The sequence below is a fragment of the Temnothorax nylanderi genome, unplaced genomic scaffold, assembly GCF_030848795.1.
Source record: "Temnothorax nylanderi isolate EJ_2023f unplaced genomic scaffold, tnyl_v1.0 TNYL_tig0659_pilon, whole genome shotgun sequence".
NCBI lineage: Eukaryota > Metazoa > Arthropoda > Insecta > Hymenoptera > Formicidae > Temnothorax > Temnothorax nylanderi.
The window spans coordinates 1-19,044 of NW_027249721.1; the positions used below are offsets into that span (position 1 = coordinate 1).

A 19,044-nucleotide genomic window follows, 5' to 3' on the forward strand; every position below is an offset into this window, starting at 1 on the left:
TACTCAGGAGAGTGACTTCTATAATATATGTCAAGATCAAGGTCATAGAAGGTAGTCCCCTATTCGGTATATTTACCTAGAATTTATTTAAATGTATAATTCTTACTTTATTTCTATTTTACAAATAGGATTGAAGAACATAAACACGGTACCACCAAACGTACCACTGGTCGAAATGGGTATGGATTCGATGATGGCAGTTGAAATTAAGCAAACGTTGGAAAGAGAGTTTGATATTTCCTTGACAGCGCAAGATATTAGAACTCTAAATTTTGCTAAACTTAAACAAATGACAAATACAACTGAACAAGGAAAGACACACAATAAAAACAAAATTAGTGAAGATTTTGACGTGTTGGTTCGAAAAATAAAAGATTCAGACTTTGTTCCAGATATTCTTGTAGAACTTGTTACAAAGAAGGAGGTTGATCGAGGCAATATATTTCTCTTGCCAGGAATCGAAGGATGTTCAAGTGTATATAAGTTTATAGCATCAGGTATTAAATCTTCGGCAACGTGTTTGCAACATGGTGTACTTAATATTCCCGACGAAAATCATTCAGTGATGAAATCAGCCGCTTATTTGCTGCCTGTAAAAAGATTAAAGTTAATTAAAATATTTTTTTGATTATTTTTTAAAATAATTTATATATATAAGCAATATCTAATTATAAGTCTTTTATATTACTACAGCTTACATAAACATTCATATTTATTTTCTTAGCATATATTGAAGAAATGAAAGATCAAAGGAAATTTCTTATAGTGGGTTATTCGTTTGGATCCTTAATTGCCATCGAATTAGCAAGATTATTAGAAGCTAATGATTTCTCAGGACGGTTAATACTAATAGACGGAGCTCCTGACCAAATGAAAACTATGGTTAATCAATATTTTTACTGTGCTTCACTAGAAGAGTTACAAAATACAGTTTTACTTGGTTTATTAGGAATGTACGCTACAATTAACAAGGAAACGGTTAGTAAATTTTAAAAAATATATTTTGATTTTTTATTGTAAAAATTACTTATGTAATTTTAATCTTATACAAATTTAAATAAAATGAGGTTGTTCGTTTGTCGTTGTTTGAAGGTATAACATTATCACAATTAAGTGACAGTTTTACAATATGACTCTCTACATAGAACACCATAAGTCTTCGCATCATAATTCTTATTTTGCTCTTCGACTTTTATTACGCGGAGAAATAGGATATGCGTTTGATTCAAATTGCGATAAGAACTAATGTGATTAATACATGTATTTGCGTTTTTACTTTTATCTTTTTGTTTATCGCTCTTTATATGCTATCTTAATTTATTACACTAAAGATAGTTTGATGACAGACTAAAACGTATGTTAAAGTATTATTGTAATCAAAAATTGCAATACTCTGTTGTGGTTCTTTTATGACGTTTTTTTATGTGGAGATTTAGGAATTTTAATAAAATAAACAAGGATAACAATTAACAGATTTACCCTTGTTCGAGAATTCAATAAATCTTTTGTATTACTGATGAAACGCAGATGTTATTTTAGTACATATTTATTATTATTAAACATACACAATTCAAAATTTTCTTATTTACAGCTTGGATTAGAGTTGAATAAATGTAACACGGTAGAGGAAAAATTAAAAATATTTCATGCTTACTTCCCAAACGATGTAAATGTATTGACCATCGAAAATCAAAAACTGATATACTTCACCATTTACAATCATATAGTCGCTATACAGGATTATGATATTTCTTCATTACCTCGTCTTAAATCACCCATAACGTTGCTAAAACCCACTTTTTCGAGTGCCCTTTATACTGAAGAGGATTATGGTCTACATAAGGTAAATCTAATTTGGTTATAGATATTTTTGAAATAAAACTACAATTTTTTAAAAATAACAAAAAGTTTTGTAACAAGAATATAATTTATTTTTAGGTTACCGAAGGTAAAGTGCAAATTCATTATGTGGAAGGTAATCATATCACAATGATGGACAACGACAAAATCATATCAGCTATTAACGAAGAATGAATAGAAGATAATTTAAAACAATAAATGTATACTTTATTAGGACGTAGTAACATAATATATATTTTGTTAAATATATATTAGTAACATAATATATATTTTGTTAAATATATATTATGTTACTACGTGTCCAAATAAAGTATACATTTATTGTTTTAAATTATCTTCGTTAAAATATTATCTTTGTTAAAATATTATACACATGATATACCTATATAATATATATGTAGTAACAAGAAGGGGTACGTGGAAGGGCTGGGAGGAGGGGAGGAGGGAGGTATGATTGAGGAGAAAATAAGAGAGAATGAGTGGTATGCCGAAGAGAGGGGGGGGGGGTAGAAGTAGTGCAATCGGAAATTTGAAGGCAAGAGGAAACGGAAGTCCCTCTGCGGAGAGGGTGTGTGTGTGTGCGCGGCGGGTGTGGGTGTAGGCGGATGCAGAGGAAGAAGCTCACAACCACACCACATCTACTTAACCTAGTGGTAACTTACGTTAGGATAAGAGATATGTATAAAATTTATGTATGCGGATAAGCGAGGTGTTGGTTGTAAAGGTTTGGGACCGTTCCTTGAAAAACGCCTTTCAAACCCTGCGGGGATAAGAAATAAACCATACATACATACATATATACATGTAGTAAATTAGTAAAATACAAATTTTTTAATTTGTGTTCGAGAGCACGCGGTAGCGCAAGATAGCGCGAGGTAACCGAACGACCACAAAAAAACAGCAAGTACAGAAATACAATAAAGCACAATATATTTAAAGTCTGAACGTAATGTACAATTATTTATAGAATAGTTAAGTGCCGTGAGTGGTAGCGCGCACATTGCAGAAGCTATCACAGCGAAAAGCAGCGAAGTTAACAGCACAAGCTGATTTGAGATTGAAAGCGGATTGCGAGTTATTTTCAAGCGGTTGCGCGAGCGGTGATACAAAGTGTACTGAGCGGAAGAACTTCGAAAAGAAAGAGCCTCCTCGACACAGCGGCAAACCTTTATTATCTCCGAGACGAGGCTCTCTCCGGGCTAATCACCAATAAATTTATCGCGTTTTAAAAACGTTGAAGGATATTCGAGGACTCAGTGTGCGATTGGTGGCCAAGGGCCACCCGCGGAAACGTTCGCGCCTGACATGCGCGGAGCTCGGATTTCGGAATAGTCCGAGATCTGGTATAAGAAATTTATTCCCTCATTTGTTATTTATGAATAATAAAAAATATATGCTAGATAACATATACATTGATACATCGCAAATAGGTTGCCGAGCTAAATCGCCTTGGGATAATGTTAAATAATTAAATTTTTAATTAAATTTATTCGATCAACTTCCTCGATTGGTTGTTTATAAAAATTGTGCATTAGTTGAGAGAATATACCCGAAGGAATTGGAAAAATAAAGGTTGCCTACTTTCCCCTCTGCGCAGCTGTGGAGTTGCCAGGTATAAACAGGTGAGTAAGCGTTATTAATATACCCTCATCAGTTATTTAATCAAATTATTATATCAAATGAAAGCTTATTTAATTCACAATCCAACCGTATTAGGTTGCTTTATCAAAAAGTTGATTGCATCATGGTTGCCTAGATTTTAGATGTAAAGTTTTCAGCGCGAGCGTTGAGATGACAGAGTAGCGTTGCGCGCGCAACTCTATGCGACAGAAAAAGATGAAGCGAGTTCTTTTTAAAGAAGATTTTTCCGATAGCGTAAGCGCGTTCCATTGATCAAATACTGGATTCAAGTCAGATTAAATATTAACAACGATATAAAATTTTTTTCACTCACATTTATTTATCAGCGATTATACATTATTATGAAATAATAAGTTTTTATGTTTAAAATGTACATCTTTCAAAAGGATATTTTTCCAATCGTGTAAGTGCGGATTAAATACTAGTAAAAGTCAGATAGAATACCACATAATGATATCAACATTTTTTTGTTATCACATAAATTATGTCACTACATAGTGACTTAATTTTAACAGTGGTCTGGTTTGAATCATCAGAAGAAATATCTGGTCCTCCGATTAAATGGCGCATAAACTCATATAGTTGCTCTGGAATCTCGCATTCTCCGTTCATCACATCATCTACTGTTAAACGACTTGGCAGCTTTCGGCTGGGCATACTTTTAACACAGTGTCTCAAATCATACGCCACTTCTTGAAACCTAGTGTCCTCTTTTTCTTCTAGTTTTGCAGCTTCACTTGCCAGTGTTGATATGTCCATATCATTAAGATAAATAATCTTTTTGTTATGAGGTCCAGTAGATGTCTCAATTGTGAGACGGTCACCAAAAAATTTTGATATTTTTTTTTCAAGATATTCACTCCGATAAAGCGAAAAATCTTCAGTGCGATCCTTGCCCGCTGCAAACTCCAACAACAAAGCTTTATACCGGGATAATAGTTGCGTGACGTACATTACTTTATGGTTGTTGATGATCTCTTGCTCTATAAATGTTGCAAGAGAGTTAAACGCTAACTTGTGTATCTCTCAGTCTTCATGCCAATTGGAATAAGCGTGTTCTTCAGTTTGGCGTTTCATTCGTACTTGATATGCTGAGAAACAAGTTGGATGATACGCGACAATTTGATTCTCAAGTTTATTAAGTACCTCAGAATCATCCAATGTTGACGCAATTTTTTTAAGCTGGGTAACAGTTGCTTCGGACTTCGGAAATATTACGTTAACCCTTCGCTGACCAGTTTTCTTTTGTGTACAATTGCAAAATAAGCAAGCCACTTCTTTATTCGTTGTGGTACACGATGGCCGCGATGAGGAAGCTTCAGCAGATGCGGCATCAACACCGGGCTCCAAGCGTGATGAGGCCCCACCTAATATTACTGAATCACTCAGTGCTGTTTGGTCAGGTGTCATTGATGGGGAATAAAAATCTACCCCGCTTGACGATACATCACACGGTACCTAAAACAAATATTTTGTTGCACAAATTTAAACAATTACTTTAATTTTCACCACGGAAAATGGATAACAATTTATTAAAATGGTTTTAATACCTTTGGTAAATCCACAGTACGATTTGGAATGTTCATTCCGGTGAGATGAGCGTCAATTGTAGACATACTTGGCTCCCCCTTAAAAAGAGATACTTTCGATTAAAGAAAAAAAAAATACGGAGTATTGAAAAAAAAAAAAAAAAAAATACGGAGTATTTCGATGAATTAACATTCCTCAATACGTACAGAGTGTGGAGACGAGCTAGATGACATTTGTTGCTCCGGATTGACTGAGAGTGTCGGTACCTGGAAATATTACATCACACACTGAAAAAAATGTATGTAATTTTACATGTTAAATTATTTGTTTGAAACCGGAAAATTATCTAATTATTACTGTGATTCTTTCGCGTTTCTTACGCCGAACGATTTGTTGCTTTATTTTATTTAAAAAGAAAACAATTATATATATGTAGAAATGTTATAGACACACTGAAAAAAGAAATGGGCACAGTAACAACTGTGCCGCAAGCAACACGTAGAACTACGTCAACTGTCATTATTTCATGTTAAAGTATTCGTGATCAAGAGAGGCCAAGTTCCACACAGGGCTGTAGCGCTGAATTCATCATTATTGATAGTTGACGTAGTTCTACGTTGGTGTGTGTGTGTGTGTGGTATGTGTGTGGTCTGTGTGTGTGTGTTGTGTGTGTGTGGGGTATGTGTGTGTGTTTGGTGATTGTGTGTGATGTCTGTGTTGTGTGTGTGTGTGTGTGTGGTGTGTATATGTGTGTTGTGTGTGGTGTGTGTGTGTGTGGTGTGTATGGTGGTTTCTAACGCTGCTGTATCGAAGAGGTAAGAAATAAAGGGTTCCGACTTATCTTATCATAAATGGGACTTCTTAAGCTTTAAAACATATTATATGTCTATTGTATGTATCTGAATTTAATGGAAGCTAATTAATACAATTAAAATATATATATATATATAATAACGTCTTAATTTTAATATAAAATACAATATATAATTAGATCTCTTCCATTAAATTCAGATACACAAGCTCAAGATTCCAGCAAGTCAACAAGCATATTCATGTGCTCTATTTTGATTTTTCCAGATTACAGCAAGTTAACAAGAAAAACTCGTTCAATAGAGTGAGGGCACAAGTCTTCCACATATTGACATATAATTCATGAAACTAGCAACTTAATTTTAATTTTTTAAATTAAAAATCAAAGATAAAATTTAAAACAAGTTTCATTAATGTGATCATTTTCTTATATTAAATTGATAAATATTTTTCTTTTAAATAAAGTTTGAATTTATTAATTGCAATATTTATTTATTTATTTATTTATTTATTGGACTATTTATTTATTTATTTCATTATTTATTCATTTTTTATTGCATTATTGCTTCCTCCATGAGGAAAATAAAATATTTTGATGAAAAGTGTGTGTATGTGTGGTGGGTGTGTGTGTGGTGTGTGTGGTCTGTGTGTGTAGTGTATGTGTGGTGTGTACGTGCGTTGTGTGTGTGGTGTGTGTGGTGTATGTGTGTGTGTGTGGTATGTGTGTGGTCTGTGTGTGTGTGTTGTGTGTGTGTGTGGGGTATGTGTGTGTGTGTGGTGTGTGTGTGTGATGTGTGTGTTGTGTGTGTGTGTGTGTGTGGTGAATGTGTGTGATGTCTGTGTTGTGTGTGTGTGTGTGTGGTGTGTGTGGTGATTTCTAACGCTGCTGTATCGAAGAGGTAAGAAATAAAGGGTTCCGACTTATCTTATCATAAATGGGACTTCTTAAGCTTTAAAATGAGATATTATTTATTATTCTACGATTATTAGTTTCGAAGATACAAACGTTCAAAGTATAACATATTTTCGTTGCATCGACAAAAAATTTAGTTAAACTTGCTAACGCTGCTGTATCGAAGAGGTAAGAAATAAAGGGTTCCGACTTGTCTTATCATAAATGGGACTTCTTAAACTTTAAAATGAGATATTATTTATTATTCTACGATTATTAGTTTCGAAGATACAAACGTTCAAAGTGTGACGTTCAAAGTGTGACAAGGGCGATATAGGCAATGCATTCATTCATTTATTTATTAAATCCATTCATCCATTCACCCATTCATCCATTCACCCATTCATCCATTCATCCATTCATCCATTCATTTATTCATTCATTCATTCATCCATTCATCCATTTATCCATTTATCCATTCATCCATTTATCCATTCATCCATTCATCCATTCATCCATTCATCCATTCATCCATTCATCCATTCATCCATTCATTCATTTATTTATTAAATCCATTCATCCATTTACCCATTCATCCATTCATCCATTCATCCATTCATTTATTCATTCATTCATTCATCCATTCATCCATTTATCCATTCATCCATTCATCCATTTATTCATTTATTTATTAAATCCATTCATCCATTCACCCATTCATCCATTCACCCATTCATCCATTCATTCATTCATCCATTCATTTATTCATTCATTCATTCATTTATTTATTTATTTATTAAATCCATTCACCCATTCATCCATTCATCCATTCACCCATTTATTAATTCATTTATTTATTTATTTATTAAATCCATTCATCCATTTATTCATTCATTTATTTATTTATTAAATTGCGAAAACATTTAGCTTACATTGAGAGCTTTCAAAAACTATATAATAAAGTATATTTTCTTTTAATATTTTTCGAGAAAAATCTCTTATAATAATTCCATTTCAAGAAAATCGGTTATAAATAGAGAGTTCGGTCTTGTTTTATCATAAATGGGACTTCTTAAGCTTTAAAATGAGATGTCATTTATTAGTCTACGATTATTAGTTTCGAAGATATAAACGTTCAAAGTGTGACATGTTTTCGTTGCATCTACGAGAAATTTAGCTAAACTTTCTAACGCTACTATATCTAAACGAGAAGAAATAGAGAGTTCAGGCTGGATTTATCATAAATGGGACTTCTTAAGCTTTAAAATGAGATGTCAATGATTACTCTACGATTATTAGTTTCGAAGATACAAACGTTCAAAGTGTGACATATTTTCGTTGCATTCGTTGCAGGCTGTGCCTAGATTTACCCCCCCTTATACCCCTCCTTACTGTCGACAAAGACGTAGCTCTACGTCAAAAATATTTCGTGAAATTACATGATTATGCTGGGTTTTTTCCGACCCAGCATAATCATGCAATATTACAACTTAATGTAATTTTACATTTTTCAAAGTGAAAATACATATTAATGTAAAATATAGGTAAAATATAGGTAAAATTACTCTTTTTATGTAAAAATAACTTGTAGTTTTAAAATAGCTCACATAACTTAGCCACCAGTTCATTCACCGCCAAACTTTTAAAAGTTTCCAATGTGCATATCCCAATTGTTCTTTAGTATTTAAGAAATATTTAAATTTCAAAGCACATTTAGTGAGAAGTAAACATACGGGTGATAATTTGGTATAATATACATTTTTCAGTGGAATATGTTTTTCAGTGCAGTAAGTTTTGAATATTCGACTTTACATCTAAAATCTAGGCAACCATGGATGCAATCAACTTTTTGATAAGGCAACCTAATACGGTTGGATTGTGAATTAAATAAGCTTTCATTTCATATAATAAGTTGATTAAATAACTGATGAGAGTATATTAATAACGCTTACTCACCTGTTTATACCTGGCAACTCCACAGCTGCGCAGAGGGGAAAGTAGGCAACCTTTATTTTTCCAATTTCTTCGGGTATATTCTCTCAACTAATGCACAATTTTTATAAACAACCAATCGAGGAAGTTGATCGAATAAATTTAATTAAAAATTTAATTATTTAACATTATCCCAAGGCGATTTAGCTCGGCAACCTATTTGCGATGTATCAATGTATATGTTATCTAGCATATATTTTTTATCATTCATAATTAACAAATGAGGGAATAAATTTCTTATATCGGATCTTAGACTAGAAGGGTGATTGGCCATCGGCGGCCTACGTCGGCTGCGGTCCACTTGACGCTACAAATGCTTTGAAGCGTTCTTCTTCCCCTTTTTTCTTCATTGAAAGAAAGGAGAAGAGGAATGCTTCGAAGCATTTGTAGCGTCAAGTGAGCTGTGTGAAGTTGGCCCCCCCCCCCCACTACTGAAAATCCAATAATAACTATTACCATTCGTTTGGTGGTCGTTTGGTGGTGTTTGGTAGTCCATTCCCGATGATTGGTAGTCAAAACTGTAACTAATAATGCGAAAAAAAGACATATGCGCGTGAAGTTAGCCCCCCTTCTCGTAAAACTCGGCTTTCCAGACTGCGTATATCGTTATAATTGTAAGCATTCGTTTGGTGGTCGCGTGCTGACGTTTGATAGTTTATTCCCATTTATTGTTAGCTAAAACTGTAATTAATAATACAAAAAAAGACATACGCGCCTGAAGTTAGACCCTCTTTTTATAAAATTTGGCTTTCCAGACTGCATATATTATCAAACCGAACATTTACTTTACCAATAAATAATTAATCTGCATATATTATTATAACTATAAGAATTCGTTTGGTGCATTTAGTAATTAAAAATATAATTGTTAAAGAAGACAATAAAATATATATGTGTGTAACCATGCGTTTTATAGAAATATTCTTGTACAATTGCATGTTTAATTATAATCATTAATATTTATTTAACGAGTATTTTATGATTATATATTTTTTGTAATTATTAAATGTGCATAGTCGTAAAAATTACAAAACATAATTAGTCGTTATTTTAATTACGCTCTACAATTCTAAAAATTAAAAGATTATATATTACTTAACATTTCGAAAAATAACTATGAAATATGACTACAAGAAGAATTAAAAAAACTTTTTATATTATTTTATTGTATCGATTTATTATAGAAAAAGCTTGAAAAATGTTTTGATGTTAGAAGTGGATTACACCAATTTGATCCATAAAAAGCCAAATAAAAAAAAGGCGGGTCTAACTTTACGCGCGTATGTCTTTTTTTGTATTATTAATTACAGTTTTAGCTAACAATAAATAGGAATAGACTACCAAACGTCAGCACGCGACCACCAAACGAATGCTTACAATTATAACGATATACGCAGTCTGGAAAGCCGAGTTTTACAAGAGAGGGGGCTATTTTCACGCGCGTATGTCTTTTTTTCGTATTATTGATTAGAGTTTTGATTAACAATCAACGGGAATGGACTACCAAACGTCAGCACACGACCACCAAACAAATGCTTACAGTTATAATGATATACGCAGTCCGGAAAGCCGAGTTTTACAAGAGGGGGGGCTAACTTCACGCGCATATGTCTTTTTTTCGCATTATTAGTTACAGTTTTGACTACCAATAATCGGGAATGGACTACCAAACGTCAGCACGCGACCACCAAACGAATGCTTACAGTTATAACGATATACGCAGTCTGGAAAGCCGAGTTTTACAAGAGGGGGGGCTAACTTCACGCGCATATGTCTTTTTTTCGCATTATTAGTTACAGTTTTGACTACCAATCATCGGGAATGGACTACCAAACATTACCAAACGACCACCAAACGAATGGTAATAGTTATTATTGGATTTTCAGTAGTGGAGAGGCCAACTTCACACAGCTCGTCAAGTGGACCGCAGCCGTCATCGTACTTACGGCAAATTTTCGTTTGACGATCCGAAGCGATCGTTGCTTGTTTTTTATCACAATGTTTATAGCATGGATTTTTTCTTGTTTGTAAGAGCGGTTACTTGACTTTGTTGTTGACGAATGAATGTTAGCGAACTTTCCGGAATACAAATAATAGAAAAATCCATGCTATAACATAACTTAACAGTAATACGACTCATTTCAGGCGAAATTCTAATTTATTGAAAGCGTGTGATGCACAGGCATGCAACCGAAAGCGATTTTCGATTGATTTGAGATCGTACGAATTATCACGAACTCAAACAATTTGCTATGTTTGAATAAACATATTTTTTTTTGTTTTTTATTTAATGATAATGATTCCCTTCTCGGGATACATGGTTCTGCTCGCTTAAGCCTCCGTATTCTCATATAATATCAATAAACAAAAACTTCCCATTTCAGTATACTTTTCCTCCCGTTTCCATCATTCTTCTTCTTGCTTGTCTTCCTTTTGTCTTCTCTGCCATTCCTTTTTGCTTCTTACTCTTTTGACTTCCAGCATCCATTCTATTCTCTCTCCTCCTTCTGACATTATTACTGCTTCCGATATGCCAGTTGCCTTACTTCCTATGCATTTAGACAGAATGTGGTTTCAATTTTCCTTCTTGTCTCCGCACAATCTACATTCTTTCTTACTGTCCTCCTACCAGTATCTGTTTCCTCTCCATTCGTTACAGCACCTAAATCTGGCCAGAGTTTTAATCGTTTTCCTTTTCCTCTCTTTCCTAAGTACTTCGCTCTTCCTGCTGCCTTCCATCTTTTGCAATTTTTTGCAAAGGTTGACCTTTCTATTTTATTTTTCCTTTCTTCCCGCTGCCTTTCTTTATACTTTTCCACCCATTCCTCAGCTGTATTTATTCCTTTATCTTCTTTCGCTTCTCTCTCCCAGAATACACGACGAGTTAAAATATGTCATTAAAAGGGCAAGGGATTAAGTGACAAGTTGTGTGTACTCCCCGCCTAATTAATTCCCGTAAAATCAATCGAATCAAAATCGTTTGGCACTATTTAAAGCGTTCATCTTTCTACGCCACATTTAAGAATATTGCTTAAAGGGTTAAGACGCGAAAGACATCGTAAATTGCTTTACATGCTGATGTTATAATTATTTTTCTACAAGATCGAGACAGTAAATTGGCCTTTTCCGTTGTGCGAGTTCAAGTGTTTATTATCGAAACAGTAAGAATGTGCTAACAACATGCGTGTACGCACGTAACTTTATTGCTGCCAGATTTGCGAGGAAACAAGGAAAAAGGAGAAGAGATGATATATCAGGGAAAACACGGTGTGTGTGTGTGTGTGTGTGTGTGTGTGTGTGTGTGTGTGTGTGTGTGTGTGTGTGTGTGTGTGTGTGTGTGTGTGTGTGTGTGTGTGTGTGTGTGTGTGTGTGTGTGTGTGTGTGTGCGTGCGTGCGTGCGTGTGTGGGAGAGAGAATCAAGCTGGATAATGAAAATAGTGCTTCCGCAAAATGCAAGAAAATCTTGATCTTGTCTTGTCTTGTCTTGAAAATCAAGACAATATTAAGATTTGATCCATGATAAAACAATCAAGACCAATATCAAGAGTGACAAGCCAAGAAATCAGTCCAAACAAGATCTTTTGCTAAAGATTTCGAGAAATCTTGATCTTGACTCACTGAAAAGATTATGTATAAAGTATTCCATAAAATCAGGCGCACGTTTAGTCAAATGTCGTAAGCGGCGTCCGAGGGAGGGCTCTCGCCGCGCGGTCCCGGCGGTCCGGGCGCCGGCGCTTGCAGCGAGGCCCGGCCGCGTGCTAACTTAACGGTGCGCGCATGCTAGCTCAGTATTGCATCACTACTCGATACGAAAGATTCAAAAAGAAGGCTTTGTAGTGTTCCTCAGACGAAAAATCGAGAACGTATTCAAAATCGAGAACGTATATCCTTGCTGAGATTCATTGCAGCGGTGGTACACTCAGTACAATTGAGATTGAAATACAAGTAAGCAGGCTACTGGGAGAACGATTTTGCCGGAGATTCTGGAAAGCTCTCAGTTCTGCACGGTTGTAGAAAGAATTTAACCTGCAGAGACGAATCTCTCGGTTCCAGTGGCCCATCAACGTTCACGATAAGGTCGATAAGTAAAAAATCAACATTGATATCTTATCATCATTATCAGTCAGATCGACGCGGTTTTCTATTCTTGGATTAATAAAGTCATAATATATTGCGTATAGAATTGCGTCACGGAGTCACGGCACGTCGAGCGCAGGGGAATCATTCCCCCTTCTCTCTCTAATTTCCGTTCATTCGAGCTATTGTAATCTGAAACTCGAAAATACGTCAGAATCCTTTTCTTTATAAAATACTTGCGTACTGAGATACATTAATGCTCGCATTCTTTCTCTCTTACTTGCGTACTGAGATGCATTTATATTCACATCTCTTTCTTTTACTAGCGTATTGCGATACAATTAAATATTTTTCTTCATACCTCGGTCGAAAGTACGTACTTTCGTCCCTAATAGCAGGGACGAAAGTTTAACATTTACTCCCTGTGAGAAGTACACGCGCGCCCTCTATAACCTTAAACCTTAACGCCCTTTAACCTTAAAAATAGTCATCAATATTGTTCTGTCGTCAGTTAATTTAATATTAAAATATTATTAAAGTCAATTCAATAATCTAGCAAAAATGAACAATATGTCATCTGATGAATCCGTAGACGAGGAAGAAGTTATACGAAATTTCGATGCAGAAGCGCGATTGATAATAAATACAGATACGTTGCCAAATAAGTCTGTTGATCGATACAATCTTGTTTACAACACGTATAAAAAGTGGCAGATAGAACACAAAACTTCACTGTCAAACTGTGAAGAAAATAATTTGATTGTGTATTTTAAGGACCTATCTAAAAAATTAAAGCCGTCAACTTTATGGAGTGTTTGGTCAATTTTGAAAAGCACATTAAATTCAAGAGACAATGTTAACATAGATAATTTTCAACAAAATATGACAAGACTTGACTCTTCGAATGTATTTGATGCCTGCCCCCACGACCAGCAGCACTCGCTTCGCTCGTGCCGCAAATGTCGGGGGCAGGCATCAAAAACATGCTTATTAACATTTAAAGTTAAAAAAAGTAAAATTAATAACGTACTTTCGACCGGCTATGAAGAAAAATCGTATACACTACGCGGGCCAAAAGTTGAAATCTCGGTCCTGCTCGTCATGATGCCCTCGGCTTCGCCTCGGGGCATCATGACGCGCAGGGCCGAAAATTCAACTTTCGGCCCTTGTAGTGTAATATACTATACTTTCTTTGTTTATTTACGATCGGGAATTGCTGATACTTCCGGTTGCCTTCACGTTACGTGTGAACCGAGATTAGATTATCTGACTAATTTCTTGTATTTATGTGTGATTGATATTATCTAATGTATGATTTATTTGCATGTGATCTTATGTTATATTATATGTTGTATTATTCTAATTTATGTGTGATTTCATATGCGATTACTTCTATATATATTGATATATGATTTGATTCTCTATATCTGGTGCGACAATTCTGCATTTATGTAAATTAATATGTTTATCATATGTTTTGATTATCTATTACTTACTTATGTCTTGATTTATTATAATAAGTTTGCAATCACATGTTCTTTATGCGATCTGAGATACACTCATTTGTGTGAGTTTTATTCTTTCATTTACGATTTGAGATACTTTTATATCTTTGAAATCTTGACCACTTATTTGTTTGGAACCAGATTATAGTACTAAAATCTTTGTTTTGCTTCAATCTGAGAAACTATAAGTTTACCCTTAATTATTACTTATTTAAGGAATTTTCTTTCTTTAATGACTTCAGCAATATTAAGATGTAGTATTTAGTCATATTTATCAATATAATTAATCCATAGATAGCAGGTTCAAATCCGACTCTTGATATAATTACAAGTTCGTCATACTATATTCATTCTACTATATTCGTTCTATATTCATTTATGTGTTTACTGACTCTTATTGCGAGCGTTCATCTGAAATATTCATCTCTGTTCGATTATAGATAACCATTCGACATAGTATAAGATTTCCTATATTTATTTGAGTAAACTATTCTGTTTCACCGTGTTTTTCTTTTTCGAACCGTAACTATTACAATCTTCACCTAACAGAAACTGATTTTATGTAAGTACAGTGATGTACAAAGATGTTTTTCGTTATACTGCAAATAAAAATAGCAAAAAAATCGGTGTCTGCCTTCTCTGCGAAAAGAATGGTTCATGTGTAGAAATACTGAGAATGAATGGAAGTACCAATGGAATGAAAAATTATTTACAAACAAACCACAGGGATCTTTTTCAAAGAATGTTTACAGATGACATTAAGCTACAAGCGAACCAAAAAACCATTCAGCAATGCTTAGCAGTAAGTACATAATATACTTAAGCTTTTTTAAATTAAATCATTTATTTATATATTTTTATATAAGTACCTACCGATTTATTTGAATAATAAGATTCTTTACTTTTTTATTCAATCGCAACTATTTTGACATTGCATTACAATGAAAATGAATTAGTTTTTTGTAAATAACTTGAATATTTTATAATAAAGTTTTTAATTTGATTAAAATATATCATATTGCTTGTTAGAGCAATCTAAAATAAGTATATTAATAACAAAATTATCTTAAATATGAATTAGATAAAAATTCTAAAATAAAACAAATTATATATTTTATATATAAAATTAATAACATTGAAGGGTAAACATATACTTTTTATATATTATTCAACTTTTTTGAATGATTTTTTTTATTAGTCGATATATGCATCGAAATTCGGTAATTCTTGAATGGTGGAAAAGCAACATGCATATATTTCCTACCCTATCCAAAATGACGAGAGACTATTTATGTATTATGCCCAGTTCCGTACCTGTGGAACGATTATTTTCAGAAGCATCAGGTATTTTGACGCTCAAAAGATGCTCCATGAAATATGAATCTTTAAGAGCTCTGCTTTGCATCCATTCGTGGATGATAAGTTCTTTAAAAAATGGCATATGCCAAGTGTCAATATAATTATAATATTATATATGTAGAATGTTTTTAATAAAATTCTTATTAAACAATTTAAAAACAAATGCCAAGCATTTTTTTCTCAGTGCATATACCTACAATAACTTACCCTATGTATACTCTCGAAAAATATAGGTATTTAGGAAAATTGTCATCAAGAACAAGATTTTTCAAGATAAAATCAAGAAAAAGCGGACTCAAGACAATATTGTTCGTATCAAGAATCGGGGCAAGACAAGACAAGAAGTTAAAATTCGAGATTTTTCAAGAACAAAACGAGATTACAAAAAATATTGAATTGTCTTGTCTTGCGGAAGCACTAAAAAATAGTAATACAATTTTGAATTGGATGTATGATATAATATTTCTTAATGTCTCGTGTGGTGCAAGTGTGGTGAAAAAGGGAACTTGTCTTTTTAAGTATACTGTTGAAACAACACGTATAAGTTAAAATCAGCTTTAAGTATTACCTTTATAAAAAGTAAAGTTAAAGTATATTTATAAGTATTACGTTTGTTAAAAGTAAATTTAAAGTATATTTGCGACTTGCTTATAAAGTTTTTATTGAGGTTAATAACTTAAAGAAAACTTTACGCTCGGCTGTCAGTATACTATTAGTCTACTATATTATACTATTAGTATACTATTATTACGGCTAGTATACTTTATAATACTTTAAAATACTTTAAGTAACTTTAAAAAACTTTAAGTAAATTTCCCTAAGGGTGAAATGCTTATATACATATAGGTATCAAAGATTACATCAATTTATAAGACAACCGGCGGGCGTCTATTTTGCGCGTCCCCAGCGCTCTTCCTACGCTCGGGACGCGCGTATATGTCACACTGTTGCGTAACTACGCACGTTTTATTTGCAACTTTCGTGAGCCGGTAGTCACGCCGCCGGCAATCTCACTCCTCATTATTAAACCCTCACGTAATCTCGTCGAAATGGCAATATTTGCAACGTATCTCTCGACTAACGTATAGGCAGTGTATAAATAGTGCGGATGGTAACATTAAAAAGGCAATGGTTTTATTATAGATAAAACGTACAGATATTTAATAAGATCTAATAACACTTAAATACGAATAACCATTATGCATTCCATTGTTTTTATAGAAATGCCTTACGTATTGCATAAAAAACATTGTAAATGGCAACTCTTCAGATTCTTCTTTTGCACCGTTGTGGCGCATGGCGCGGCGCCGTCAAGGCAAACTATCGCTTATTATATTCAAGTCTCGTTCTCGCGATTAACCATGTAATACCGCCTTCCACGCTCAGTGGCGCCACAATCTTCAGAGTGATTTTTATTTTCTTAGGTTGTCCCTACCCATGCCCGATGCCATGCTTCATAACGTTTTTTGTGCTCGTAGGAGTCACAACTCAGAGTGTAGGAGAAGCCGCAATCGGTGGTTTTTTTATTGCGGCATAATGTCTAAAAGGAAGTTGAGCGACGGAGAATTAATGGATGAGGTGAAAGAGCAGATAAAGAGTCTGCGTAAAAAATTGAGGAAGCTCAAGCGGACGACTGGAGAGGTTAAGGAACCGCCAGTCGCCGCTATCGATGCTACGACGCAGAATCGTGTGGAAGACAAAGAGAATGGTGAGTATTAACTAGCCTTGCCTCTTTCGTATGCGTCCTGGCGATGAGCCTTCACTAGAGGAAGGACAGATCGCATGTACAGGGTGTATCAAGACGATACAGAGCGGTACGGCGGGTTGCCCATTCGAGCAGGCGCGCATGGTCGTTCACAATTGCGTTGACTTCGGTGCATCACCTATAATCACTCGCATATCTTTTTTACAATAAAATGAACTTTTTAGCGCCCGAAGTTGCAATACAATTGTGACGGATTTCCGTAGCAGTAACGTTAAAACAGAAGTCGAGATGACAATACAGGTTATGAAATAAATTTTATTAAGAAAACGAAAGACATCTTCTCTCTTACGAAAAAAGCTCGTACCATAGACCATCATAATCATTATATATTATAATTTTATTACTTAAATTATTTTTTGCACACAATGTTTATGCACAGGACAAAAGTCAGCAATTAGCATATGTGTGCAAATTTAAATTATAAGTCGGCTAATAAATTTCATTCAATGTAAGTTTAAATAATGGCAGAAATTACCATTAACAAATCTTACAATATTCATTTTGTTTAATTAATAAATAATTTATCATTAAATTGATAATCAATTTAATATATCAATACTAATGAGCATTATATAATTCTTTATATAAATGATGCTGCTGCATCTTAAAAATCTTAATCTTAATCTCATAAACAAGAGGTTTATTAGTATAAAATATACATTTTAAATATGATGCTAATGAATAGTTTATATAAGGCAAATTATCATAATATTTAATGAATACTTTTCAGTAATAAATTTCTTGTAGATTTATATGAGATTCAGTAGCATTATTTACATAAAGATGCTTATTAGCATCAGTATATTGAATTAATTATTAATGTTAATGATGAAATATTAATATTCTGAAATAAATGTTGTTAGACATAAGATCCGCTGATAATCGTTTTTATCGTTATAAATAACGATGGAAACGGTTATCAGCGGATCTTGTGCCTAATAACATTTATTTCAGATTATTTATATATATATATATATATATATATATATATATCGTATATATATAATTTATATTAATTTTTGTATGAAATATTTCGTTCCGTGCAAAATAAAATAATTGAAATAATAAAATAATAATGTATAATAACTATGATCGACTATGATCCAGCTTTCTTGGTAAGAGAAAAATAAGGCATCCCTCGTTTGTCACGTTTACTTTATAAAATGTATTTTCATACCTTGTCACTTTGGCTTCTGTTTTAACCGATCAATGTTGAAGTCTATTAAAATTGAATGTTTCGCATAATTTAAGTGAATGTCTCGTATGTCTGATGGAAATTTGTCGAAAGCGCAGAGATTAAACAAAAATCATTAGTAATCAGTAATATAAATATTAAGATATAAACTCGTTTCTACAAGGTGGCAGTGTCTCATAAACCTGATCTCGTATGTAACCCCATACAAAAAAATCCATAGGTGTTAGAGGTCAGGAGAGCGTGGGGGCCATTCATGCAGAGTGCTATGGATGCCTATCCATCTGTTAGGAAATCTTTGATTTAGTATATTACGAGCGAGAAGGGATGTATGAGCAGGATAGCCATCTTGTTAAAAGATAATATTTGGTAATACAGCCAATGGAACATCTTCTAATAAATTAGGTAATGTTTCCTCCAG

At 33.7% G+C, this 19,044-nt stretch overlaps 1 protein-coding gene across 1 annotated transcript; it reads left to right on the top strand.

Moving 5' to 3' along the window:
• Nucleotides 1–131: 131 nt before the first annotated feature.
• LOC139784673 (fatty acid synthase-like) lies at nucleotides 132–2,805 on the top strand. The gene is made up of 4 exons (XM_071723867.1): nucleotides 132–592; nucleotides 725–978; nucleotides 1,592–1,843; nucleotides 1,939–2,805. Exons 2-4 carry the CDS (start codon nucleotides 739–741, stop codon nucleotides 2,032–2,034), a joined length of 588 nt encoding a protein of 195 aa, XP_071579968.1. The 5' UTR covers nucleotides 132–592; nucleotides 725–738; the 3' UTR covers nucleotides 2,035–2,805.
• Nucleotides 2,806–19,044: the final 16,239 nt, after the last annotated feature.